At 50.7% G+C, this 20,831-nt stretch overlaps 1 protein-coding gene across 5 annotated transcripts in view; it reads right to left on the bottom strand.

Moving 5' to 3' along the window:
• Positions 1 to 20,831, bottom strand: part of Mapre3 (microtubule associated protein RP/EB family member 3) — a 52,765-nt gene continuing 31,934 nt past the window's right edge. Inside the window, exons 1-8 of one of the 5 annotated variants that reach the window (XM_076559117.1) lie at positions 11,723 to 11,965; positions 10,052 to 10,257; positions 4,283 to 4,410; positions 3,458 to 3,603; positions 2,751 to 2,907; positions 1,362 to 1,516; positions 1,103 to 1,255; positions 1 to 938 (exon numbers count right to left, since the gene is read on the bottom strand). In XM_076559117.1, coding sequence (XP_076415232.1) covers positions 870 to 938; positions 1,103 to 1,255; positions 1,362 to 1,516; positions 2,751 to 2,907; positions 3,458 to 3,603; positions 4,283 to 4,403 — 801 coding nt within the window. In that variant the 5' untranslated portion in view covers positions 4,404 to 4,410; positions 10,052 to 10,257; positions 11,723 to 11,965 and the 3' untranslated portion in view covers positions 1 to 869. Of the gene's footprint in view, positions 939 to 1,102; positions 1,256 to 1,361; positions 1,517 to 2,705; positions 2,908 to 3,457; positions 3,604 to 4,282; positions 4,411 to 10,051; positions 10,258 to 11,722; positions 11,974 to 20,831 lie in introns of those variants that run through there. The other 4 variants (XM_015988979.3, XM_042267059.2, XM_006995545.4 and 1 more) reach the window with 4 other exon arrangements.

The raw sequence follows: 20,831 nt of genomic DNA, 5'->3' as shown, positions 1-20,831 counted from the left end.
GACTTTTACCACACAAATTTATTTAAATAAAAGTGAACACATATGCAGGCTAGTGCCCAAGGGGCAAAGGTCGGGAGGCGGGAGAATGGGGGACAGACAGAAAACGGGGGCCGGGCAGAGTCTGTGTGGTATAACCAGGCTGCAGGAGGGAGGGGACAGGAAGCCTAGGGGCAGTGCTGGGCTTCGGTGCAGAGGCAGGGGCCTGGGGTGGGCGAGCCCAGTGCCAGGAAGTCAGTTCTATCCCTCACATGCTCCCTTCTCTCTCCCTGATCCCTGGACTCACAGCACTGCCTCTCCAGCCCCCCACCCCTTCCTCACATCAGCCTTCCCTCCAACTACTGCGAGAGAAGTCAAAAGACAAAATAAATAAGAACTGGTGAGTCCTGCCCCAGTCTCGGCTATAGGGAAGGGGAGCCAAGCCAGGGGACTGCCCCGAGCCCTGCTGTCAGACCTGGACAGGAGCAGGTAAAGTGCAAGGACATCATCCAGTAAGTAAAAATATACCGGTGACTTTGTCAAATACACAGCTGCGGGCTGTCAGGGGCGGGTGGCTGGCCTGTGGGTGACAGCAGCGCCCCGGAGAGTGTTGGCCAACACAGCACAGAGACAACGGAAATAAATAGGAGTGGGGAGTGGACAGGGGTCCCGGATGTCCCCTGGGCCAGTGCCACTTGAGGGACCCGACAGGGCCTTGTCCTCTCACCAGCCCCCACCTCCTGAACCCGCTTGCCCGGCTCCCCAGTGCTGTGGCACCGACACAAAGCACCCGGCTGGCTGGCTGGCTGGCAGGAAAGGACTTATAATGTGGGCTGGGTGGAGGGAAGGAGGTGGGGAAGCCACAGTCAGTCAGGGCTGGCGCTGTGCTGCCTTCAGTACTCGTCCTGGTCTTCCGGTTGGTGTTCTTCAATCTCGTCGTCCTCAGGGGGTGCAAATCCCTCCTGGAGGGGAGGAGAGAGAAATGAGCCAGGTGGCCAGGCTGAGGAGGGATCGGGCTCCACACACGGTCTAGAAAGAGGGCTGGGCCCAGTGGCCTCAGGTGTGGAGGGCTAGCCTGCTCTCCGGTCTTGGCAGAGCGGTGGGAGGGAGGTGAAGAGGGGCTCACCTCAGTGGCGTAGAGAATGCCAATGATGCCGGAGATGACGGGGCTGTTTTCACTTTCGTGCTCCTGGCAGATCAGCTCGATGTCACGCAGTTTGCTGAAATAGAAGTCTCGCTCTTTCTCCAGCCCATCCACCGTCAGCTTCAAGTCCAGCAGCTGCTTAGGCAGAAAGAAATGTTTATGCCAGATGTTCCTGCCTCTGACGCTTCTGCCCGCCTCCCTCTTGTCCCCAGGATCAACGACCCTTTCCCATCCCACTCACTTGCTGGTTGAGCTCGAGAATCTGGGCATCAGCCTCATGACCACCATTTCGGGCTGATGGGGGATTCTTCCGAAGGATGCAGGGTGGGGCCACGTTGCTGAGTCGGCCAGAGGTCTGCATGTTCTTGGGGCCTGTGGGGGACGTCCTCTGTGGAACTGTCCAGAGGACAAGAGTCAGAAGAGGCGACACAGCACAAGAGAGCCTGGAATGCAGACCATGCAACAGGCAGGCACTCTCCCTCACGAAGAGCATCTACATCTAGGCCTCAAGCCTCGGCCACATGTGACATTACAGCAACTGGACAGCCCTTGGGCAAGCCTGGGAGCGTCAGCGCCACGGGAAGCTAACGGAAAGGCCATCTCAGTCCCGGGACCTGAAGGAAGCTGGCCTGAGGGAGGGATGCAGGACACTGGTGGGGTGGTGAATTTGATGAAGTGGAGCTGGGAGGGTTCAGGGCCTTCTGTACTGACAGGACAGATGAGCCCCAGGAGAGCAGTTGATGCAGTCTGTCCTAGCAGAAGCCAAAGCCACCCTCAGTGAAACTCCGCCCCACCCCTCCAGCTCCCTCTCAGGCTGGGCTCTGTTTCCCCCTGCTGGGCTGGACTGGTATCTGCGCCGTGGTGGAGGACTCAGGCTCCTCCCCAGCACAGCCTGCATGCTGTGGCTACTTGCGCCTCCCTAGACAGCTTCTAGTGCAAAGCAAGCGGCTGGGTGGGGACGGGCCCAGGCAGACAGCAGCGCAAAGGGGAGGTGGCTCTGCTATGACGGGTCAGATGCGGAGGGAGGCAGCTGCTCCCCTCTCTGGCCACAGCCCTGCTGTCCCCACAGGCCTTATTGCTTCTCACTGCTCCCAGCAACCCAGCAAGGGATCCTTTCTAGAAACGCATCTCTGGGCGACGGGATTTTGGAAGAGATAAAAGGCAGGATCGAGCTTGGCAAACTCTTGCTTTTGAGTATCCAGTGGGCAGGGATCCATGAGGGGCTTGGATCCTGGCTCCAGGGGCTCAGCCTGGGTAGTGATCTGGATAGCTCAGCTCTGGATAGTGGACCCATCCAGCTTGAGGCAAACAAGCTAGTTCATGTTAAGACACAGCATCCTGGGTCTCAGTGAGCTGCTCCCATACCTGGTGCAGGTGGCTCCCCTCTTAGAACAACTTTGGGAGCCCTCTCACCCCAAAATAGGACTCCCCATCTAGGTAAGCAGCAGGTGATGCCATCTGAACTCCGTGATAACAGTCTCCTCCAGGCTGGCGGGGCTGGGCCGGTATCCCAGGGGCCACTCCTGGCTGGGTAGCCCTGCCGGCCCAGCCCCCCAAACTCCCTCCACCAGCTTGGGCATGTTACCTGCTGTGCCAATGAGTTTCTTGGATTTGTTGAAGATCTGATCACCTGGGTTAGGAGGTGGCGCTACGTCCTGGCCCTGCCGCGCCAGCAGAGGGTTGTAATCCTTTCCATCATAGTTTGCGTCAAAGAATTTCTTAAACCACTGAATAAACTCAAAATTATCTTGGAATTTTCCTTTTACTAATTTCTCTACAGGAATGATCTGAAATAGACCACAGAAGCAGATCGTTTTAACCACCTGCTGGGTAGGACTGCCTTCCGCTGTGAGTACAGGAAAGCCAGCCCCTAGACTACAACCACGTCTACCTTCTCCATCTGCACCCCCTCCCCTGGCACCAGAGTAGACAAGCAGGCTGGCAGGCCCCACCAGGGAGGAACTCGGGACATTCCTTTCCCACAGGCACAGGAGACATTGTGTGGGAGGCTCAGGATCCATACAGGCAGGACCGTCAGCTGATGTGTTGGGGGGCCTCTGGAGAGACGTGGCAGGGGTAATACACAGAGCCTTAACATCCAGAGTGGGGCGGGTCCACAGAGGAGAAAGGGAAGGAAGTGCTGACCCAGTGGGACCGTGGGGGTTAAGTGCATTCACTGTGCCTTGAGCTGGATGGACAGCATCCCCTTTGGGAGGTCAGGGGTGGAAAGACATGTGGTGGAATGAACCGAGTAGCCCTTGTCACCCTGGCTGGTGGGTCATCTTCTTCCCCAGGGATACACAGCTCCTCATGGACCCCGGGGGTCCAGACACCTACTTTATCGACACCCATCTTCTTGAACGCTGCTTGCAGCACCTTGAAGTTGTGGATGTACTCGTGTTCTAGCTTGGCCTGGAACTTGACCTTCCTCAAGTGCACACACCCAGGGAAGAGCATATCCATGAACTGGCAGTAGGCTGCCCCTGTGAGGAGGCATGGCTGACGCAGGGCATTCAGCTACCAGGGCCCCCGCTGCTCTGCCCCCCAAAGCCTGGTCCCTCTCCCTGTGTTCTACAGCGAGGGCCAGTGCAGTCCAACGGTCACGTTAGATATGGTTAGGTTCCCCTTGGCTTTATAAGAGTATCCATGATTACGATTTACGTATTTACCTGTTGGTGGTGCTAAGGATTGAACCCAGGGCCGTGCAAATTTGGAACAGGCACTGTACCACTGAGCTGCCTGCCCAGCCCCCAAAGGACCACGTATTGATCCAAACCATGTACCAGTGCCATTTCAAGCCCTTCAGTACGTAGGTTAGCCCTATGGCTACCTGACACAGACAGGTGATGCCTCTCTCTCTGTCTGGGTGGGAACACTGGTACCCAAAGGGCTGCAGCAACAGAGAACAAAGAGCTGAACCCAGAGTGGCTCCATGGGACCCCATGCTGTTAACTCGTGGCTCCACTGTCTGTCCTGGCTCTGGTCACCCAGGAATGCCCCACCTGCTCTCCACTTTTCTAGCCTCTGTTTCCCGGTTTCAACTCTAAGCACTGGAGTATCACATGCTCTTCCTGCCCTTCCTCTTCCTGTTGATCGCAAGCCACGTGAGTCTTTCCTGCCTTTCCAGCCTCTCCCTTGGGCTACCCTGTGGCAGCTGCCTACCTGAACAGAGCTGTTCTATCTTTGTATAGTTGAGGTGCAGGGAGTCATTGACCCACGCAAGCATATCATGGCGACTCAGGTTCTCACTGGTCACAGATGTGGAGTACACATTGACGGCCATACCCCAGCTGCCAAGAGAGAAAAGAGATGATGTCAGTATGAGGCCTTTGAGCTGTTCGCCAGCCTGGTTGGGTCCTGGGGACATAAGAAGCGTTCTCTTCAGACCAGTCTTGCAATTCCTGTAGAGAATAGGTCTATGTTCATTCCCCAGACACATTAACTAGTGTCTATATACCTAGGCAAGCTCTAGGAGCCGGTGAGTGATACAAAGTTAACTAAGTTTCTACCTTCAGGAGACAGGCAAATCTCAGCACAGTGAGATGAGCAGCTGATGAACACCGTGAAGTTCAAGGATGGCAAAACAATACGTGCGTGCGTGTGTGTGTGTGTGTGTGTGTGTGTGTGTGTGTGTGTGTGTGTGAGAGAGAGAGAGAGAGAGAGAGACAGAGACAGAGACAGAGACAGAGACAGAGACAGAGAGACAGAGACACAGACACACACAGAGACAGACGGAGGGAGAGAGAAAGAGGGGGGTATCTTTGCCTTGGCAGAGTTGTGAATGCTCAGAGCAGAGATGGGAAGAGTAGGGATTTTCTGGACATGGCAAGGAATGGGGTGAAGGGGCCCAGGAGCCCAAGACCTGGCCAGAACAAAGCCACGGCTCATTTCAAGAGCTCTGAGTTGCTAGGCAGGCCCGGGGCATAGGCTTCTGTGTTGAGGCATGATGCAATGAGATTAGCAGGGACAGATTTGGAAGGGTTTTGTTTACCCCCGGGGAAATTCTATTTAGTCAATGAGAAGTCACTAGGAGATTTTAAACAGACAGTAACCTGACCAGATTTATGTTCTAAAGCCAATTAACCATTGCTTTCCCTCTGCTTTTACAGGCCCTGTTCTTGTGGCCAGTGGTCTGCTGGATGACCCAGAGGCAACTGACTTCCATTTTTCCAGAACTGTCCCATAAAACATCTTTCGGTATTTATAGGTGCAGAGACTGTAAGCACCAGCCCTGAATCATTCTCATTATAAACCTGTGAGGTCTCCTAGCCTATCAACTCTCTCTTCGGCCATCTTCCAGTATGCCTCATTCCTCAGCTCCCTCTCCTCAGTGGTCCAGGCTCTTCCCTCCCTCTGACTGATCTCATCATTTCTGGCAGCCACAGCTACCAGGAACCTCCCACAACGCCTTCCGTCCTCCAGTCCTTCTCCCACGTCCATCCCGACACCCCTGAATTTATCTAACAGCAGGCCTGGACACCCACAGCCCAACGTCCAGCCAGCAGTGGTTAATAAGGTGTCCAAGGATGTATTTGCCTCGCAAACTTGAACGGTTCAGCAGTGGTAATGTTGGAAACATCTGTGAGTTAGCGCTCAGTATTTAAGGCCTAGGACGCTTTGCATACACCACTTAGGACTCCTCAAGTTTTTTGGGGGGTGGTCAGGGCACCCTGGGCCAAAATATTCCTCCACTCATGCAGATGGTGCTGAGCAGAGGCGTTCAGGGCCCTCTAGGGGGCAGGCGCGAGCACCCCGCTACCCACCGCCCCCGCCCCCCCCCCCCCACAAGTCAGGTATCAGCTGTGCTTTGTCGTTGCTAACAACAGAGGGGAGGATTTTTATCCCTTGGTCTTCAACAGAAATGGAGAAACAAGTGAGATAAACGCACTACATGTCCCAAGAACTGGAAAGTTCCTCTTTCTGGAATAAAGAGTATGTTTCCAGGCTTTTTTGTTAGTTTGTTTGTTTTTCGAGACAGGGTTTCTCTGTGTAGCCCTGGCTGTCCTGGAATCAGCTCTATTGACCAGGCTGGTCTCGAACTCACAGACATCCACCTGCCTCTGCCTCCCGAGTGTTGGGATTAAAGACGTATGCCGCCATCCCTGGCTGTTTTTCTAGGTTTAATGTGCAGTGTCTTTGTGAAGGAAGACAATGCCATCCCAATTCCTAGTTCCCTGTAGGCAGCCACCCCCCTCCCACAGCCACTTGATATGTACTGATGTGCAAGGACTAGCATTTCTAGTGGGATGGTGACCACACAGCCCAAGTGCTGTGGGGCCAGGGATGACATGTTGTGAACCACTGGAGAGTAAAGAACAGACTTTGGGATTGGGGACAGATTGCCAAAGACAGAGTGAGTAAAGAGCTGCCTCCGGCTCCTGGCTGGGTGAATTTAGAGGGAAGGTCAGAGAGACAGGGTCTGTTTAGAAGTAGCACAAGTGATAGAAAGGGGGTCCCACACAAACATCATTTCCAGAGCTAGAGATGGAGCTCAGTGGTAGAAAGGGGGTCCCACTCAAGCATCATTTCCAGAGCTAGAGATAGAGCTCAGTGGTAGAGTGTTTGTCTAGCACCCATGAAGCCCTGGGTTGGATCTGCATAAAAACCAGATGTGGTCCCACATGCCTGGGATCAGCTTCCTTCACAGTAAACCTGGAGAAATACTCTTCACTAGTGAGACCTAGCTAGACCTGCTGAATCAGAATCTGACTTTGGTGAGGCCACTCACTCCAGGCCAGGCAGATGTGACAGATGTAAAACAGGGCTCGGCTCAACTTTGTCTGGGCTGGCTCCCCTCACGCTTCCGTCCCCGACCCTACCCATCGCTATCTCACAGACCCTCATGGCGTGCATCTTTCATTTAAATGGACGTTTCTTTTGGCATAAAAACCACTAAAGAAAAATCCTGTTATTTGTTCCTAGCTCTTCCTCTTTTAAAATAAACCCTGTCCTTGATTGTCTGGGGCAAGGGAGCCCAAGTGGGACTCCGAAGCCAAGAAAAACAAAAATTATTATCTTGGGACTTTCTAAAGACTCAGGACCTGGCAATTTCAGAGGTTTCCCAGGATAATTCTGACTGGGTTTGAGCCCGCTGCCCTGTACCTGACCCCCAAACTCACCACTAGACATGTTTCTATGCCTGGCTTCCCTGCTGGAAGTGCCTGGAAACATGGTCTGCCGCTTAGGGAAGCTGCTGAAGGATGGACTGACACCTTCTCACACCCGTTCTCCGTGTCTTCCATCACTTTCTGGCATGGGTCCCCAGCTCCACTCCTCGGGGCTGGTGTCAGCATCCTCTACAGAGAACTTTCTTAGAAGCTCACTACGGGACCCCATGGGACCCTGGGCAAAGCTAACAATGGCGGCATCCTTGCGCCCACAGAATCATCAGTGGGCCTACCCCTTCTACTTGTCGGAGTGCCTCAGGGCCAGGCTGTGTGATCTACCTCTGGATTCCATGCTCGTTCTTGGTGAGCAGTAATGGCCTAACCACACTGGTAGAAGGGAATGGTGGAGGCTGGAGTCAGGAGTTTCTGAATCTCCAAGGGACTCCCCTGAAGTACCGGCAGGGGTGGTGGACAGGGTGGATAGATAGGTTTTTCAAGAGGCAGAATGAGAAAGAGTCAAGGATGACATTTTATTCCCATATGCTATGGACTGCGAGGGTTCAGGGAGATAAAGAGCAGAACCAAATGCCCTCATGTGTGGTAAAAACAGAAGCACTACAGGAAGTCAAGAAAGGCATGTAACTCAGAGAGGTGGACCAAATGGACCCACGTATGAGGATGGTCAGATTCTGGGTGTGGTCTGCCGGGCTGGGTGTAGTGGGCATAAGCCATTCTGGTGGCTGTCAAAATGAACCTTTCCTATATGGGGCTCATTTCTCTAGGAGGTCCCTGAGCTCATTAGCAAGGACGACTCTGGTCCACTGACACTCTGAGACACCCTGAAAGGGTCTGGGTTTGTGGGGTGGTTCTTGTTCTTAGTTTTGCCCTGGGAATTCTTCAGGCAAATCAGGAATTTTATTCTGTGTTACAGGTGAGACTTTCGAAAGCTGATCATTCACATAAGCAGAGGCAATAGTCCTATACTCCACTCCTCAGTCCATGACCTTCAAAGGGTTTCCTAGCCTGAAGGAGGCCTTTCTGGGCATCTATGGGACTTGCTGAAGGTTTAGGCCCATTCCATGCTTTCCAGAGGCTCCCTACTAGGAGAAGCCAAGCATGTGTGTACATGTGCCTATGTGTGTGTTTGTGTTATATACATACCATCTGTCTGTGTCTCTCCATCCATCCATCCATCATCTACATGTCTGTCCATCCATCCACCATCTATCTACCTGTCCATCCATCCATCCATCCATCCATGCATCCATCCATCCATCCATCCACCCATCATCCACCTGTCCATTCATCCATCCATCTATACACACACATTAAAAAAACAAAACAAACCCAGGTGATTCTGCTGTATAGCCGCCAGGTCTGAGAACCATGGCCCTCATCTTATCAATGGCATCGGCTGGGGCAGGGAGATTTATTTATTTTTGCTACCTCTCTTGAGGGAAAATGTTAGCCCCCTCTTCCCTGGCATCAAGAAAAATCTCTAGTTTTTCTAGAGTTTAGGATACAGTGGCTCTCAGGGGTCACCAAGAGCTACATGACTACTTGAAAAATGCCCAGGTCTCCTCAGCTTGGTCAGACACCTTCTGTACTGTCAGTGCCCAGTGATGGGGGAGCATTTCCCAGACTTCTCTGGAATGTGAATCTAGGGTCCTCGAGAGGTGGTACTTGTAAGGAAAGGTCTGAAAAACAACACCACACAGAGCAATACAACAACAACAAAAACCCAGCTCCTTTAAGGGCCAAGGAACCAATCACGCCATCTCCCCCACTGGCTTTTGTGGGAGAGCAAAGCAGAACCAGAGTGCTTCTTGCAAGTGGGGTGCTCTTTGCCCTGGCTGGGTCCATCTTGGTTCAGGAGACTCATCTGACAGGTTCTATGGGGATCTTCTATACAACTTCCATAGCACCATGAAGAAGTCAGCCTTTTTATCCCTTGTTAGGCTGGGGTGGGGGAACTGGTTCCCTTTTAGTTTTCCTGACCTGAGTCTGGCCCTGGGCATGGAAAGAGACATGCCAGCAGGTGGCACCCAGGTCCTTGAACTGCCTCTCCCAGCCAAGGCCCTCTCCCTAGTTCAGAGAGAGAGAGAGAGAGAGAGAGAGAGAGAGAGAGAGAGAGAGAGAGAGAGAGAGAGAGAGAGAGATCCTGTAACTTGGATCTGAGCTTCCCTTCCCCCTAAAGAAAGCCAATTTCCACCCAAATCTGGTAACAACATGGAAACAGATAGGATGGGACGCCTGTCCCCTCAGAGCCAGGTCAGCTGAAGTGGCCTAGCGTGGGCTACACTCGGAGATTCTGGGCTGAGTCCAGCTTTCCCTTCTCCTAAAGCCACATGTTAAACCCATCAACTGGTCCAGCTTGTGATAGCCTTTGAGCTGAGAAGCCAGCTGCTGGGGCAAAGGTGTATAAAGTACTGGCCCAAACATCTGGTTCCCACTGGGACAGCTGCCTGAATGATGGCAGAGTCACAGTCTGCGAAAACTTGTAAAGGTAACACACTTGTCACCGGGAGCTTTTTGACTCCTGGGAGAGGGTGGCAGGTAACCTCCCTGGAGCTACACCAGCAGGACCGTCTAATGGCCTCATCTGTCCCACCATCATTCTGGTCACCAAGTGACTGTCCAGAGAAACATCCTCTGATCGGGTTACAGCACCTTTCCTTCCAGGTTAGCTAGGGACTCTAGGGTCTGATCAGGATGTGGTCTTGGGACAAGCCTGCTTTCCAGGGCCTTGACTCTGGTTACTAGCTCTAGCATTAGAAAGGAAAGTGCCAGGAGGTATAATTCTGTGACTTTGTTAAGTCATTACCTGAGCCAGGGTCCTCAGGATCTGGGTGCTCACCGCTCTGGATAGGAGGGACCTGCTGCTTATTCTGCTGGCTGAGGCCTTGAAAAATGGCTACCAAGAGCAAATCTTGAAATCCTCTGGTCAGAAGGGTTTCTAGAGGGCTGGTGAGCGGTTCAGTGGTTAAAGGCCCTTGCTGCCACACATGATAACCTGAGTTTTATTGATCCCTGGGACCCACATGGTAGAAAAAAAATGAAGTTATCTCCCGACTTCCACACATGGACTGTAGTGCATGCACGCAAATAAATAATTCTTTTTTTTTTTTTTTTTTTTTTTTTGGTTTTTCGAGACAGGGTTTCTCTGTGTAGCTGTGCGCCTTTCCTGGAACTAACTCTGTAGACCAGGCTGGCCTCGAACTCATAGAGATCTGCCTGGCTCTACCTCCTGAGTGCTGGGATTAAAGGCGTGTGCCACCACCGCCTGGCAATTCTTTTAAAGGGTTTCTGTAGAAACCCCAGTTCCTTCTCAGATACCCTGGTCTCCCCTGCTGGTGCTCCCACCCCCAAATCGAAAAGACAGTATGTCTAAAGACCTCTCGGACCTCACATTCTAATGTTCAACTACCCCACCATCCTAACTCCATTTCATTGGCTTCAAATCTTTAGTCCACATCTACCTTCTACCTATGTCTCAAGGACAAGCCAGGGGCTCCAGTCTTCTCTAATCTCTAGGAATTCCTTTCTCTCAGCTTCAGCTTTGTTCTGGATGGTTCTGGAGAAGTCTCTGCAGGTCCCAGCCCATGACCTCTGCTCAGTGTAGCCATGAACTACACACAGCTTCTATCCCCACAGTTTGGGACTGACATCCCATCATGTCAGCTCCAAAAACTTTGTTGAAAGAGTCCTGGATCTCTAGTCAGACCACCTGGGTTCTAGTCCAGTCTCTTCCATGTCTTATTCTATTTTAGGCCTCACTTTTCCTTATTTATAAAACTGGTGGTTCCAAGCCGGGCGGTGGTGGCGCACGCCTTTAATCCCAGCACTGGGGAGGCAGAGGCAGGCGGATCTCTGTGAGTTCGAGGCTAGCCTGGTCTCCAAAGCAAGTTCCAGGAAAGGCGCAAAGCTACACAGAGAAACCCTGTCTCGAAAAACCAAAAAAAAAAAAAAAAAAAAAAAAAAAACAACAAAAAAAAAAAAAAAAAACAACCAAAAAAACCCAAAAACGGATGGTTCCACCAGATGGAGGTGTTGAGGGCTAAGTGAACTGTGTATATACCGGGCACATACAAATCTGGTGCCCAGTATTTGCTAAGCATCACCAATATCACTAGGAAGACAAGAGTCCAAGAGCATTCAGTTCAGAGCAGGCGCCTGGCACACAGCTACTGTTAGGTTTCAGAGATCCGAACAGTGGTCCAGAAGACACCTCAAAACCGCCCTGTTCTCTGCCCTTCCGCCTGGGATAGCTGTCAGGGCCTCTGACACATCCCTTCCCAACTCCAAGTTTCCTTTTGTTGCTGTTGTTGAGACAGGGTCTCACTATATAGTCCTGGCTGGCCTGGAACTCACTCTGTAGATCAGGCTGGCTTTGAACTCTCAAGAGATTCACCTGCCTCTGCCTCCCAAATGCTGGGATTAAAGGTGTGCGCCTCCAGGCCCAGTTCCATATGCCTGCTTTCAGATGGCATCCTACCTTGAAGGAAAGCTGGAACAGAGGCTGTGAGACCTGAGAAGAGAGAACTCTGTGGATCCTGCCAAAATCTCTCCGCTCCTGACATGGGGCTATGCCCATTGTCCCTGGGCTACCCCTTCCTGCCAGGCCCCGGGGGCTGAAGTTGCCTGTCTGGAAACACTGCAGAACTGCTGCTCCTTCCCCGTTTGGCTCACACACCCGTGCTATTCTGGGGGTACATGGAGGCAGTATGTGACAGCAGAGATGCCAGGCTCCCAGGGGCTGGCAGAGACAGAGGGTTCTGCCAGCGGGTCACAAAGCCCTCGCATGCCTAGCCAATCACCTTCCTCTCATGGCTGAGTGAAGACCTGACTCACACAGAGGCTCAGCGGCGAAAACCTGGTTTAGTCAAAGCAGAGATGGGAAGGTGAGTGGTTTAACGGTCTGCCAGGGGACACACATCGCCCACTCTGGCAGATCCAGCACAAGGTCTGGATGGTGGCAGAGGCCCACAGGGACCAGGACTTCTTCAGGGATCTGTCCTCACAACACTCCTAAACCCCAGAGCTCTTTCCCTGCCAGTGAGCCCTGCTGAGTTCTCAGAGCTGGGTAATGAGTCCGTCTTGCTGAACGGGATTTTAATTCTTACAGAGGTTTCCCTGGGCTGGCCACTGTCTAGAGAAAGGTGTCTTTGGGGGAGTCACAGTGAGTCTGCTCTGTTTGACCATAACTCACTGGGTTAAGGGAGAGCTAGGCATTCAGAAACAGCTCTCATTGTTAAAAGTAGCCCTTTAACAAAAGTAAGACCCATCTGGGCAGGGAGAAAGACAATCATTTCTTCTAAAGGCTTTTCTCTGGATAGTTTTTTTTTTTTTCTAAGACAGGGTTTCTCTGTGTAGCCCTTGGCTGTCCTGGAACTCAAGATCTGCCTGCCTCTGCCTCCCGAGTGCTGGGATTAAATGCAGTAGAGGTATGTATCACCACACCAGGCTACTTTTTTTATTTTTTTGAGACAAGATCTTTTTTTGTTTTTTGATTTTTGGTTTTTTTGAGACAGGGTTTCTCTGTGTAGCTTTGGAGCCTGTTCTGGATCTCACTCTGTAGACCACGCTGGTCTTGAACTCACAGAGATCTGTCTGGCTCTCCCTCCTGAGTGCTGGGATTAAAGGCGTATGCTACCACTGCCTGGCAAGACAAGATCTTTTAAATTTTACGTGGGTGGATGTTTTGCCTGAGTGTAAATTTGTGTACCATGCACATGCCTAGTGCTAGGGAGACCGGAAGATGGTGTCAGTTTCCTTGGAACTGGAGTTAGTCTGTTGTGAGTCACAATGTCAGTTCTGGGAACTGAACTGGGGTCCTTTGCGAGAGCAGCAAATGCTCTTAACCACTGAGCCATTTCTCCAGCCCCATTAACACTTGCTTTTTTAAGCGAATAAAACTCCATGGAACCATCATCAAACCAAGGAGGCTGTGGTGCAGTAAGGCTGTGGTGCAGAGAGGCTGTGTGCAGCGAGGATGTGTGCAGTGAGGATGTGGTGGGAGGATGTGTGCAGTGAGAATGTGTGCAGTGAGGATGTGGTGCAGTGAGGATGTGGTGGAAGGATGTGTGCAGTGAGAATGTGTGCAGTGAGGATGTGTGCAGTGAGGATGTGGTGCAGTGAGGACGTGGTGCAGTGAGGACGTGGTGCAGTGAGAATGTGTGCAGTGAGGATGTGTGCAGTGAGGATGTGTGCAGTGAGGATGTGTGCAGTGAGGATGTGGTGCAGTGAGGATGTGTGCAGTGAGAATGTGTGCAGTGAGGATGTGGTGCAGTGAGGATGTGTGCAGTGACACTGGTGCAGTGAGAAAGAATGTGAACATTGAGGATGTGGTACAGTCTGAATGTGGTGCAGTGAGAACGTGGCGCAGTGAGAACGTGGTGCAGTGAGACTGTGGTGCAGTGAGAACGTGGTACAGTGAGGACGTGGCGCAGTGAGAACGTGGTGCAGTGAGAATGTGTTCAGTGAGAACGTGGCACAGTGAGAACGTGGTGCAGTGAGAACGTGGCACAGTGAGAACGTGGTGCAGTGAGAATGTGTTCAGTGAGACTGTGGTACAGTGAGAACGTGGTGTAGTGAGAATGTGTTCAGTGAGACTGTGGTACAGTGAGAACGTGGTGCAGTGAGAATGTGTTCAGTGAGACTGTAGTGCAGTGAGACTGTGTTCAGTGAGAACGTGGTGCAGTGAGGACGTGTGCAGTGAGAACGTGGTGCAGTGAGAACATGGTGCAGTGAGAACATGGTGCAGTGAGGACGTGGTGCAGTGAGGACGTGGTGCAGTGAGGACGTGTGCAGAAGAAATGCATCTTCCTGCCTGGACAGCCCAGGCAAGAGGCTGGGTTTTCATGACTGAAGAACCAGACTCGTGACAATATCGGTGTGGGGTGTGGGGCTGGTTGGAGGGAAAGGGGGAGACACTGCTGTGAGGACCAAAGGCTGCATCACCTTGCAGGCTGAGCAACTCTGAGATCCTCAACCTATTCAACTCCTTTCCTTCCTTCCTGACTCAGGGTCTTCAGCAGGCAGAGGGCAGGGACGGGCTTGTCTTTCGGTTCTCTGCTGCCTGGTTGCCAAGGCTCTCGGCAGGAAGACAGAGGGTGTCTGGGAGCTGGGTACCCTTCTCTTCCTTCAGTTAGTGTGGGCTAAGGATCCTGGATACAACAGCTGCTAAGTGGTAAGAGAGGTGTCACCAGGATGCAGGGATCAGATGCAGAGGTGGAGCTGGGAAAGATAGTTTTCTGTGTTCACTGCTGACGACAGGGAGAGAGGAAACGTCAGCTTGGTGTCTGGCTACACATACAGTATGGAGCCTTGGGATTCTCAGCATAGACTTAAGTCTCTTCTCTAGCAGCAGACATCAGTTCTCTAGGTTACTCAGAAGGATTTCAGGATGGTTCCAGAGAAGGACCTGGCGGGCCACATTCCAGGAGCGTCTTTCCCCCTAGCATGTTCAGGGGAACAGAGAGCCGCCCACTGCAGATGGCCCAGGGACAGGGAATGGAGCTGCAGGAGCTGCTGGGACACGTTGGGAAGAGAACATTCCTGTTTCCAGAGCCCTATTGGGTCTGGCATCTCCTTTGTGGCTCTCCATGTTCCCAAAGCCTGTCTGTGTCTCTGGGGACACATACAAACCATGTTACTTTATGTTCCTTTAAAACTGCATTTGGACTTCCAATATGGCTCAGTTACTCAAGGTGCTTGCGGCAAAGCCTGATGGCCTGAGTTCAATCCCTAGGACCCATGTGGTGGAAGGAGAGAACGAACTCTTCCAAATTATCCTCTGATTTCTACACACACACACACACACACACACACACACACTAAAAACACACACACTAATGCAGAGCTGCCTCTCTTCTGAGCTGAAGTTTATTGTGGTCATCTGGGACAGTGGCTGGATTGACCAGTATGTTTCCTCTGGCCCTAGGCTCAGCCCCTGCTCTGTTTTCTTCCTTCCTTCCCTCCCTCCCTTCAGTGTCCCCTTTGGATCCTCCCAGTTTCGGCCCCTCGCCCTTCTGACAGAGCACAGACTGCTCATTTATCCTCCAGCCCTCCTGCCTGCCTGCCTGCCATAAAGCTGTCCAGAACAAACGTAGGATTCAGTGTTGTCGGATTCTCTGTCCAGCCGATCCACGCACCCAGCAACTCCACCCTCCCCGCCCACCTGACAGGGTTCGTCCCAAACGGAGACAGACCCCACCTTAAGAGTGCACACTGGTGAGGTCCCAGAAGGCCTGCCTACCTCTCTTCTGGCCCATCCCAGGCCCTGAAATGCCTCCTGGGAGCATCCCTCATGGAGATCAGAGCACTCCCCCCCCACCCCAAGGCTTTAATCACCAATTCAATTCTGCATCTGAGGAAGGCTCTGGTTTCAAGGGATTTGCCCACATTCATCATGAGCCACTGGCAAAGTCAGAGCTGAGCCCAGGCCTCCTGAACCCAGCTCAGCTCCTTCCAACACCATCACGCTGACTGGGAGAGACCGTTGATGTTTGCACTCTGCTTTCACCCTCTGAGTGAGAGAAGAGAAGGAATTCTAGAGGTTTCCTCTGTCTGTCTGTCTGTCTGTCTGTCTGCCTGTCTGTAACCCACTGTTTCAGTCAGCCTCACTTTCAACCACTGTCTCATGGGTTCACACAGTGAGGCACCTTGTAGCCCCAGCATCCTTTTACAGCCTGGTCTTGCCTTTAAGGAGTCTTTTGTTTGGCTGAAGACATAAAGTCATTCATAAAATGGTCAGGGACCTCATCACTAGAAGAGGACATCCGGCTTTCGGGCACCCCACTGGCCTGCAAAGGATGAGTTGGGGCTCAGTAGGCAGGCAGTTCTAGGGGAAGGTGGTCCCTGGTTTGGAACTGTGACGATGACGACAGGATGTCAGAGAGCAGCAAAAGAGGGAACTTGGGGGATGGGAAGTGTGCTCACTGTCACTTTTATTTGACAAAGTAAGCGTGAGACCTGTGACTAAGTCCTAGAGGAATGTTAGGGTGTGTCCTCCAAGGCAAGGAGGCCGGGCCAGGTGGGCAAGTCCCGGGAGCCAAGGGAGGGGCTGGTTCCAGAGGAGGGTGGCAGTCCAGTTAATGGAATGACCAGAACTTGATGGAGCGGCCATTAGAGTGCACAAGAAGGTATGAAGGAACCCTGAGTCATTCTGTCGGAGTGTGGGGACAGACGCTAGACTTGCAAGTGACTGGGGAGTCGCAGCCAGAAGAATGCTAAGGAAAGAATTCAGGAGTTGGTCACGAAGGCCACTTGTGTCTGAGGCAGACAAGGGATGGTAGCCTGTAGAGCAGTGAGCTCCGCTTCCTTTAGTTAAAACTTCAAGTGCAATATAGATTCAACACAGACTCTTTGGCTGATAGCCTCCACATTCCTTCACAACTCACGGCTCCCCGCCCAACTCAGTTCTAGATCTTATGTGCGCAAGGAGGCTCAGAACTGGGAGCACACCCGCCATGCTTAAAACACTGGATCAAGAAAGAAAGGAAGAGGAGGAAGGGTCACAAGTTCAAGGCCTGCTTGGGCAACTTAGTGAAACCCTGTCTCAAAATAAGAAAGACAAAAAGAGAAAGGAGGGAAGGAAGGAAGGATGGACAGGGCTGAGGATACAGCTAAGTTACAGGGCCAGCTTAGCTGGGTAAGGTCCCGGGTTTAGTTGCCAGTACCCCAAAAGAATGAGGGGAAATGTTAATAAAATCTACATGGAGTTGACTATTTAGAAAAGAATGTTTTGTTTAATGTTGATTTTTTTCTTTACGTGTATGTGTGTGTTGCGTATGCTGCCTGGGGAGGTCCGAAGAGGGTATCAGATGCCCTGGGGCTGCAGCAATAGGTGGCTATGAACCACCTGATGTGGGTGCTGGGCACCAAGCGAGGGTCCTCCAGTATTCTTAGTCACTGAACCATCTCTCCAGCCCAGAAAAGAATGTTTTGTGTATTAATTCAGTGTTCAGTGTGGGTGTGGTTCATCAGAAGCCCCTTGGACCTTTAGTTTTAAGGAAGATTAATGTAGGAAGACAAGGGGTAAACTCAGGGATTGCCAGAGACACTGAAGAGACTCTGCCATATTCCTCACTCACTCACCACTGCAACTGAAGTATGTGCTCCACACACAGTACTGCAGGCTGCATGCTCCACACACAGTACTGCATGCTGCATGCTCTACACACAGTACTGCAGGCTGCATGCTCCACACACAGTACTGCATGCTGCATGCTCCACACATAGTACTGCAGGCTGCATGCTCCACACACAGTACTGCAGGCTGCATGCTCCACACACATGTATGTTACTGCATGTTAGCCACTGTGCAAGGCATGTGGCCTACAGGAAGGCATGAGACCCAGCCTGGTGCCGGAGCAAACCAAGGTGAAGGGGCACTATGCAGTGAGAGAAGCGACCAGAGGTGACACTCAGCTGATGGAGCCGCTCTGCTTTTCCCACTAGGAGGCCTCGTAGGAAAAGCAGAGTTTGAGCTGAGAGTGAAGAGGAAGGAAAATGAACAGGGAAGAGAGGGAGGATGGCCAAGAGCCTACCCAGAATGCAAGGGTGGGCAAAAGACATGACTGAAAAGTGGCAAAAGCCGCATCACCAGCAGCTCTGGTGCCATGGTGTGTGTGTGTGTGTGTGTGTGTGTGTGTGTGTGTGTGTGTGTGTGTGTGTGTGTGTGTGATTCTCCAGAGTGTTTTTCTTGTGAATACACGATCTTCGCAGCACGACACAAGCACTGGTAAGAAGACTGTAGTTAAAACCGCAGTGCCGTTTCTGCACCGGAATCGACACGAGTCACAGCATTTAGAAATGTAATTCAATGCACAACTTCCAGGTCTTCCTTCTGTTACCTTTCCTATGAAACACTGACGAGAATTAATGCCAAGAGCTGCTGTGGAAGACAGAACTGCTCCAATGTTTGCAAGGTTTTCATTTTAAAGTGATCCGAGACTGGAAATTCCAATAAAAATGAAGAGTTCTCGGATGTCCATATCCAGATTCCCCCAGCTATCTGACAACAGCTACACACAGGAAATGGACATTTGTTGTGTTATCTAAGTTCGTGTGATAAAATACCTCGGAAAAAGCAACTTCAAGGAGAAGGGCTTATTTGGCTCACAGCTGCAGGCCCCGGGAACTGGAAGAGCTAGCTAGCGACATCCACAGTCAAGGGCAGAAACTGATGGGTAAGGATGCTGGTGCTCGGTCTGCTTTCCTTCACTCAGACAGTTCAAGATCCCAGGGAACGGTGCCACCCACTGTGGGTAATCAAGATAAACCCCTACAGACGTGCCCACAGGCCAGCTCCATCTAGATAATCCCTCACTGAGACACTCTGCCCAGGTAATTCTAGACTGTGTCAAGCTGACAATTAACCGATCATCACGTATATCATTAATTAAACCACAAGCTGGGACTGGTGACACACTCTTGTAATCACAGTACTTCCGAGACAGGCACAATGATTAGGAGCTCAATACATAGTGAGTTTATGGTTAGCCGGAGCTATGTGAGACCTTATCTCAAAACAACAAAACAACAACGAAACCCCCAGGAAACCTCCAAAACAAGCAAGCAAGCAAGCAAGCAAAACACATACATACACACACACACACACACACACACACACACACACACACACACACAAAAAAAAAAAAAAAAAAAAAAAAAAAAAAAAAAAAAAAAAAAACAACCCTAGAACTTTTTCTTTTGTTTGTATTTTGGTTCTAATGAGGAAGCAACTACTTAGAGTTCCCGGCTCCGAGCAAATCTGTAATCCCACCCATTGGCTTTCTTCCTAGGAGAGTCAGGGTCTTTCAAAGAGCACACAGTTCTTTCTCATCATGCTTTTGACTGTTTTGGTCCCCCTTTGTTCTGACTTAAGAGGGTATTGTACACGTTTGTGTAGAAATTGAGAGGCAGGTCATTCTGAACCTCCTCAGAGCCAGCCCTAAGAATTCGAGGAGTAACTGGATAGCTGCCACTTGGTCCTCCTAACTCTTCGAAGGTGTCTCCCAAAACATTTTCTTCATGTCTAAGAACCCTGAACTAAACAGTATAATAAATATTCTTGGTAAAATCATGCCCAGGCCCTATTGTTTTTAAATCTGTTGATTTAATAAAATTGATACTTTTTTGTCCTTTTAATTATTTTTTTTTGATGACTAGTAAAGGTGAACTTATTTTCTTGATTATTGCCCACACACATTTACTCTTCTGTGAACTGTTTCTGGCTGTAGCATTTGAGAGATGGTAATATCTAGGGACCATTTGGAAATCTGTGTGGTCATGCATGTCTAACATCTGGAAGTCCTGATGATGAATTTTCACAGCCATGCTTCCTGAGACAGACCTGTACTGCCTTCAGACATAGCCACAATATTTAATTTTGTTTTGTTTTTCAAGACAGGATTTCTCTGTGTAGCTTTGGAGCCTGTTCTGGAACTCACTCTGTAGCCCAGGCTGGCCTCGAACTCCCAGAAATCCATCTGCCTCTGCCTCCCGAGTGCTGGGACTAAAGGCATATGCCACCACCGCCTCACGACTTAATTTAATTTTTTAAAATAAAATACTCACTAGTTTATAAGTTTTATTTGAAGTACATGACACTAGAGGTATCCTTACTGAAGGTTTTGAAGATCCACAGAAGGCAATTATTTAAACAGGGAGAATGTTCCCGCTATACTGAAAAACGGGGAAATTTGGCACCAACAGGAAAACACAAATTACCAGAGGACCAAGCAAAAGCTGAGGCTCACTCAAGATACTCCCCTCTTAAATTTCTGTCTAGGAAAAAAAAGGTGCATGGGGAGGACTTGTTCAGAAAGAGAAAATGACGTAGTATTTCCCAAGGTGCTGCTGTGAGTAGGGAATGCAGAGCCCAGGGAACAAACTTTAACTGGAAACTAACCAAAACAGACAGCCTTGTGGTCTGGTGTATGTACCAAGGAATATTCCAGTACATTCGGCTATGTAGACAGGCAGTGTGGTGCATGGAAAGAAAAGCCATGAGAGGGTGTTGTGGAATATTAAGATGTGTTACATTTGTTTATGCTGTGGAACATTCGTTTAATGATGCACAGATGTGTTGCATCTTTTACATTGCATTTGTTTAACTCTGTGAAGCTGTGTTACTGTGCCTGTCTAAAACACCTGATTGGTTTAATAAAGAGCTGAACAGCCAATAGCGAGGCAGGAGAGAGGATAGGAGGGGCTGGCAGGCAGAGAGAATAAATAAGGAGAAAAATAAATAAGGAGAGAATAAACAAGGAGAAAAAGAGGGACCAGGAAGCAAGAGAAAAGGAGCAAGAACAAGGAGAAGAGGACGATAGGGGCCAGCCAGCCACAGAGTCAGAGTGAAAGTAAGATATACAGAAGTAAGAAAAGGAAAAAGCTCAGAGGCCAAAGATAGATGAGATAATCTAAGAAAAGCTGGATAGAAATAAGCCAAGCTAAGATCAGGCATTTATAAGTAAGAAAAAAACTCTGTGTGTGATTTATTTTGGGACCTGGGTGTTGGGCCCCCCAAAAGAGGAAGGAATAAAAACAAGAGGGGGCTGCAGAGATGGCTCAGCGGTTAAGAGGTCTGGCTGCTCTTC

This window comes from Peromyscus maniculatus, chromosome 22, assembly GCF_049852395.1.
Source record: "Peromyscus maniculatus bairdii isolate BWxNUB_F1_BW_parent chromosome 22, HU_Pman_BW_mat_3.1, whole genome shotgun sequence".
Taxonomy (NCBI): Eukaryota; Metazoa; Chordata; class Mammalia; order Rodentia; family Cricetidae; genus Peromyscus; species Peromyscus maniculatus.
Note: the sequence above shows the minus strand (reverse complement) of the source record. Positions and strands in the feature narration are given on the sequence as shown.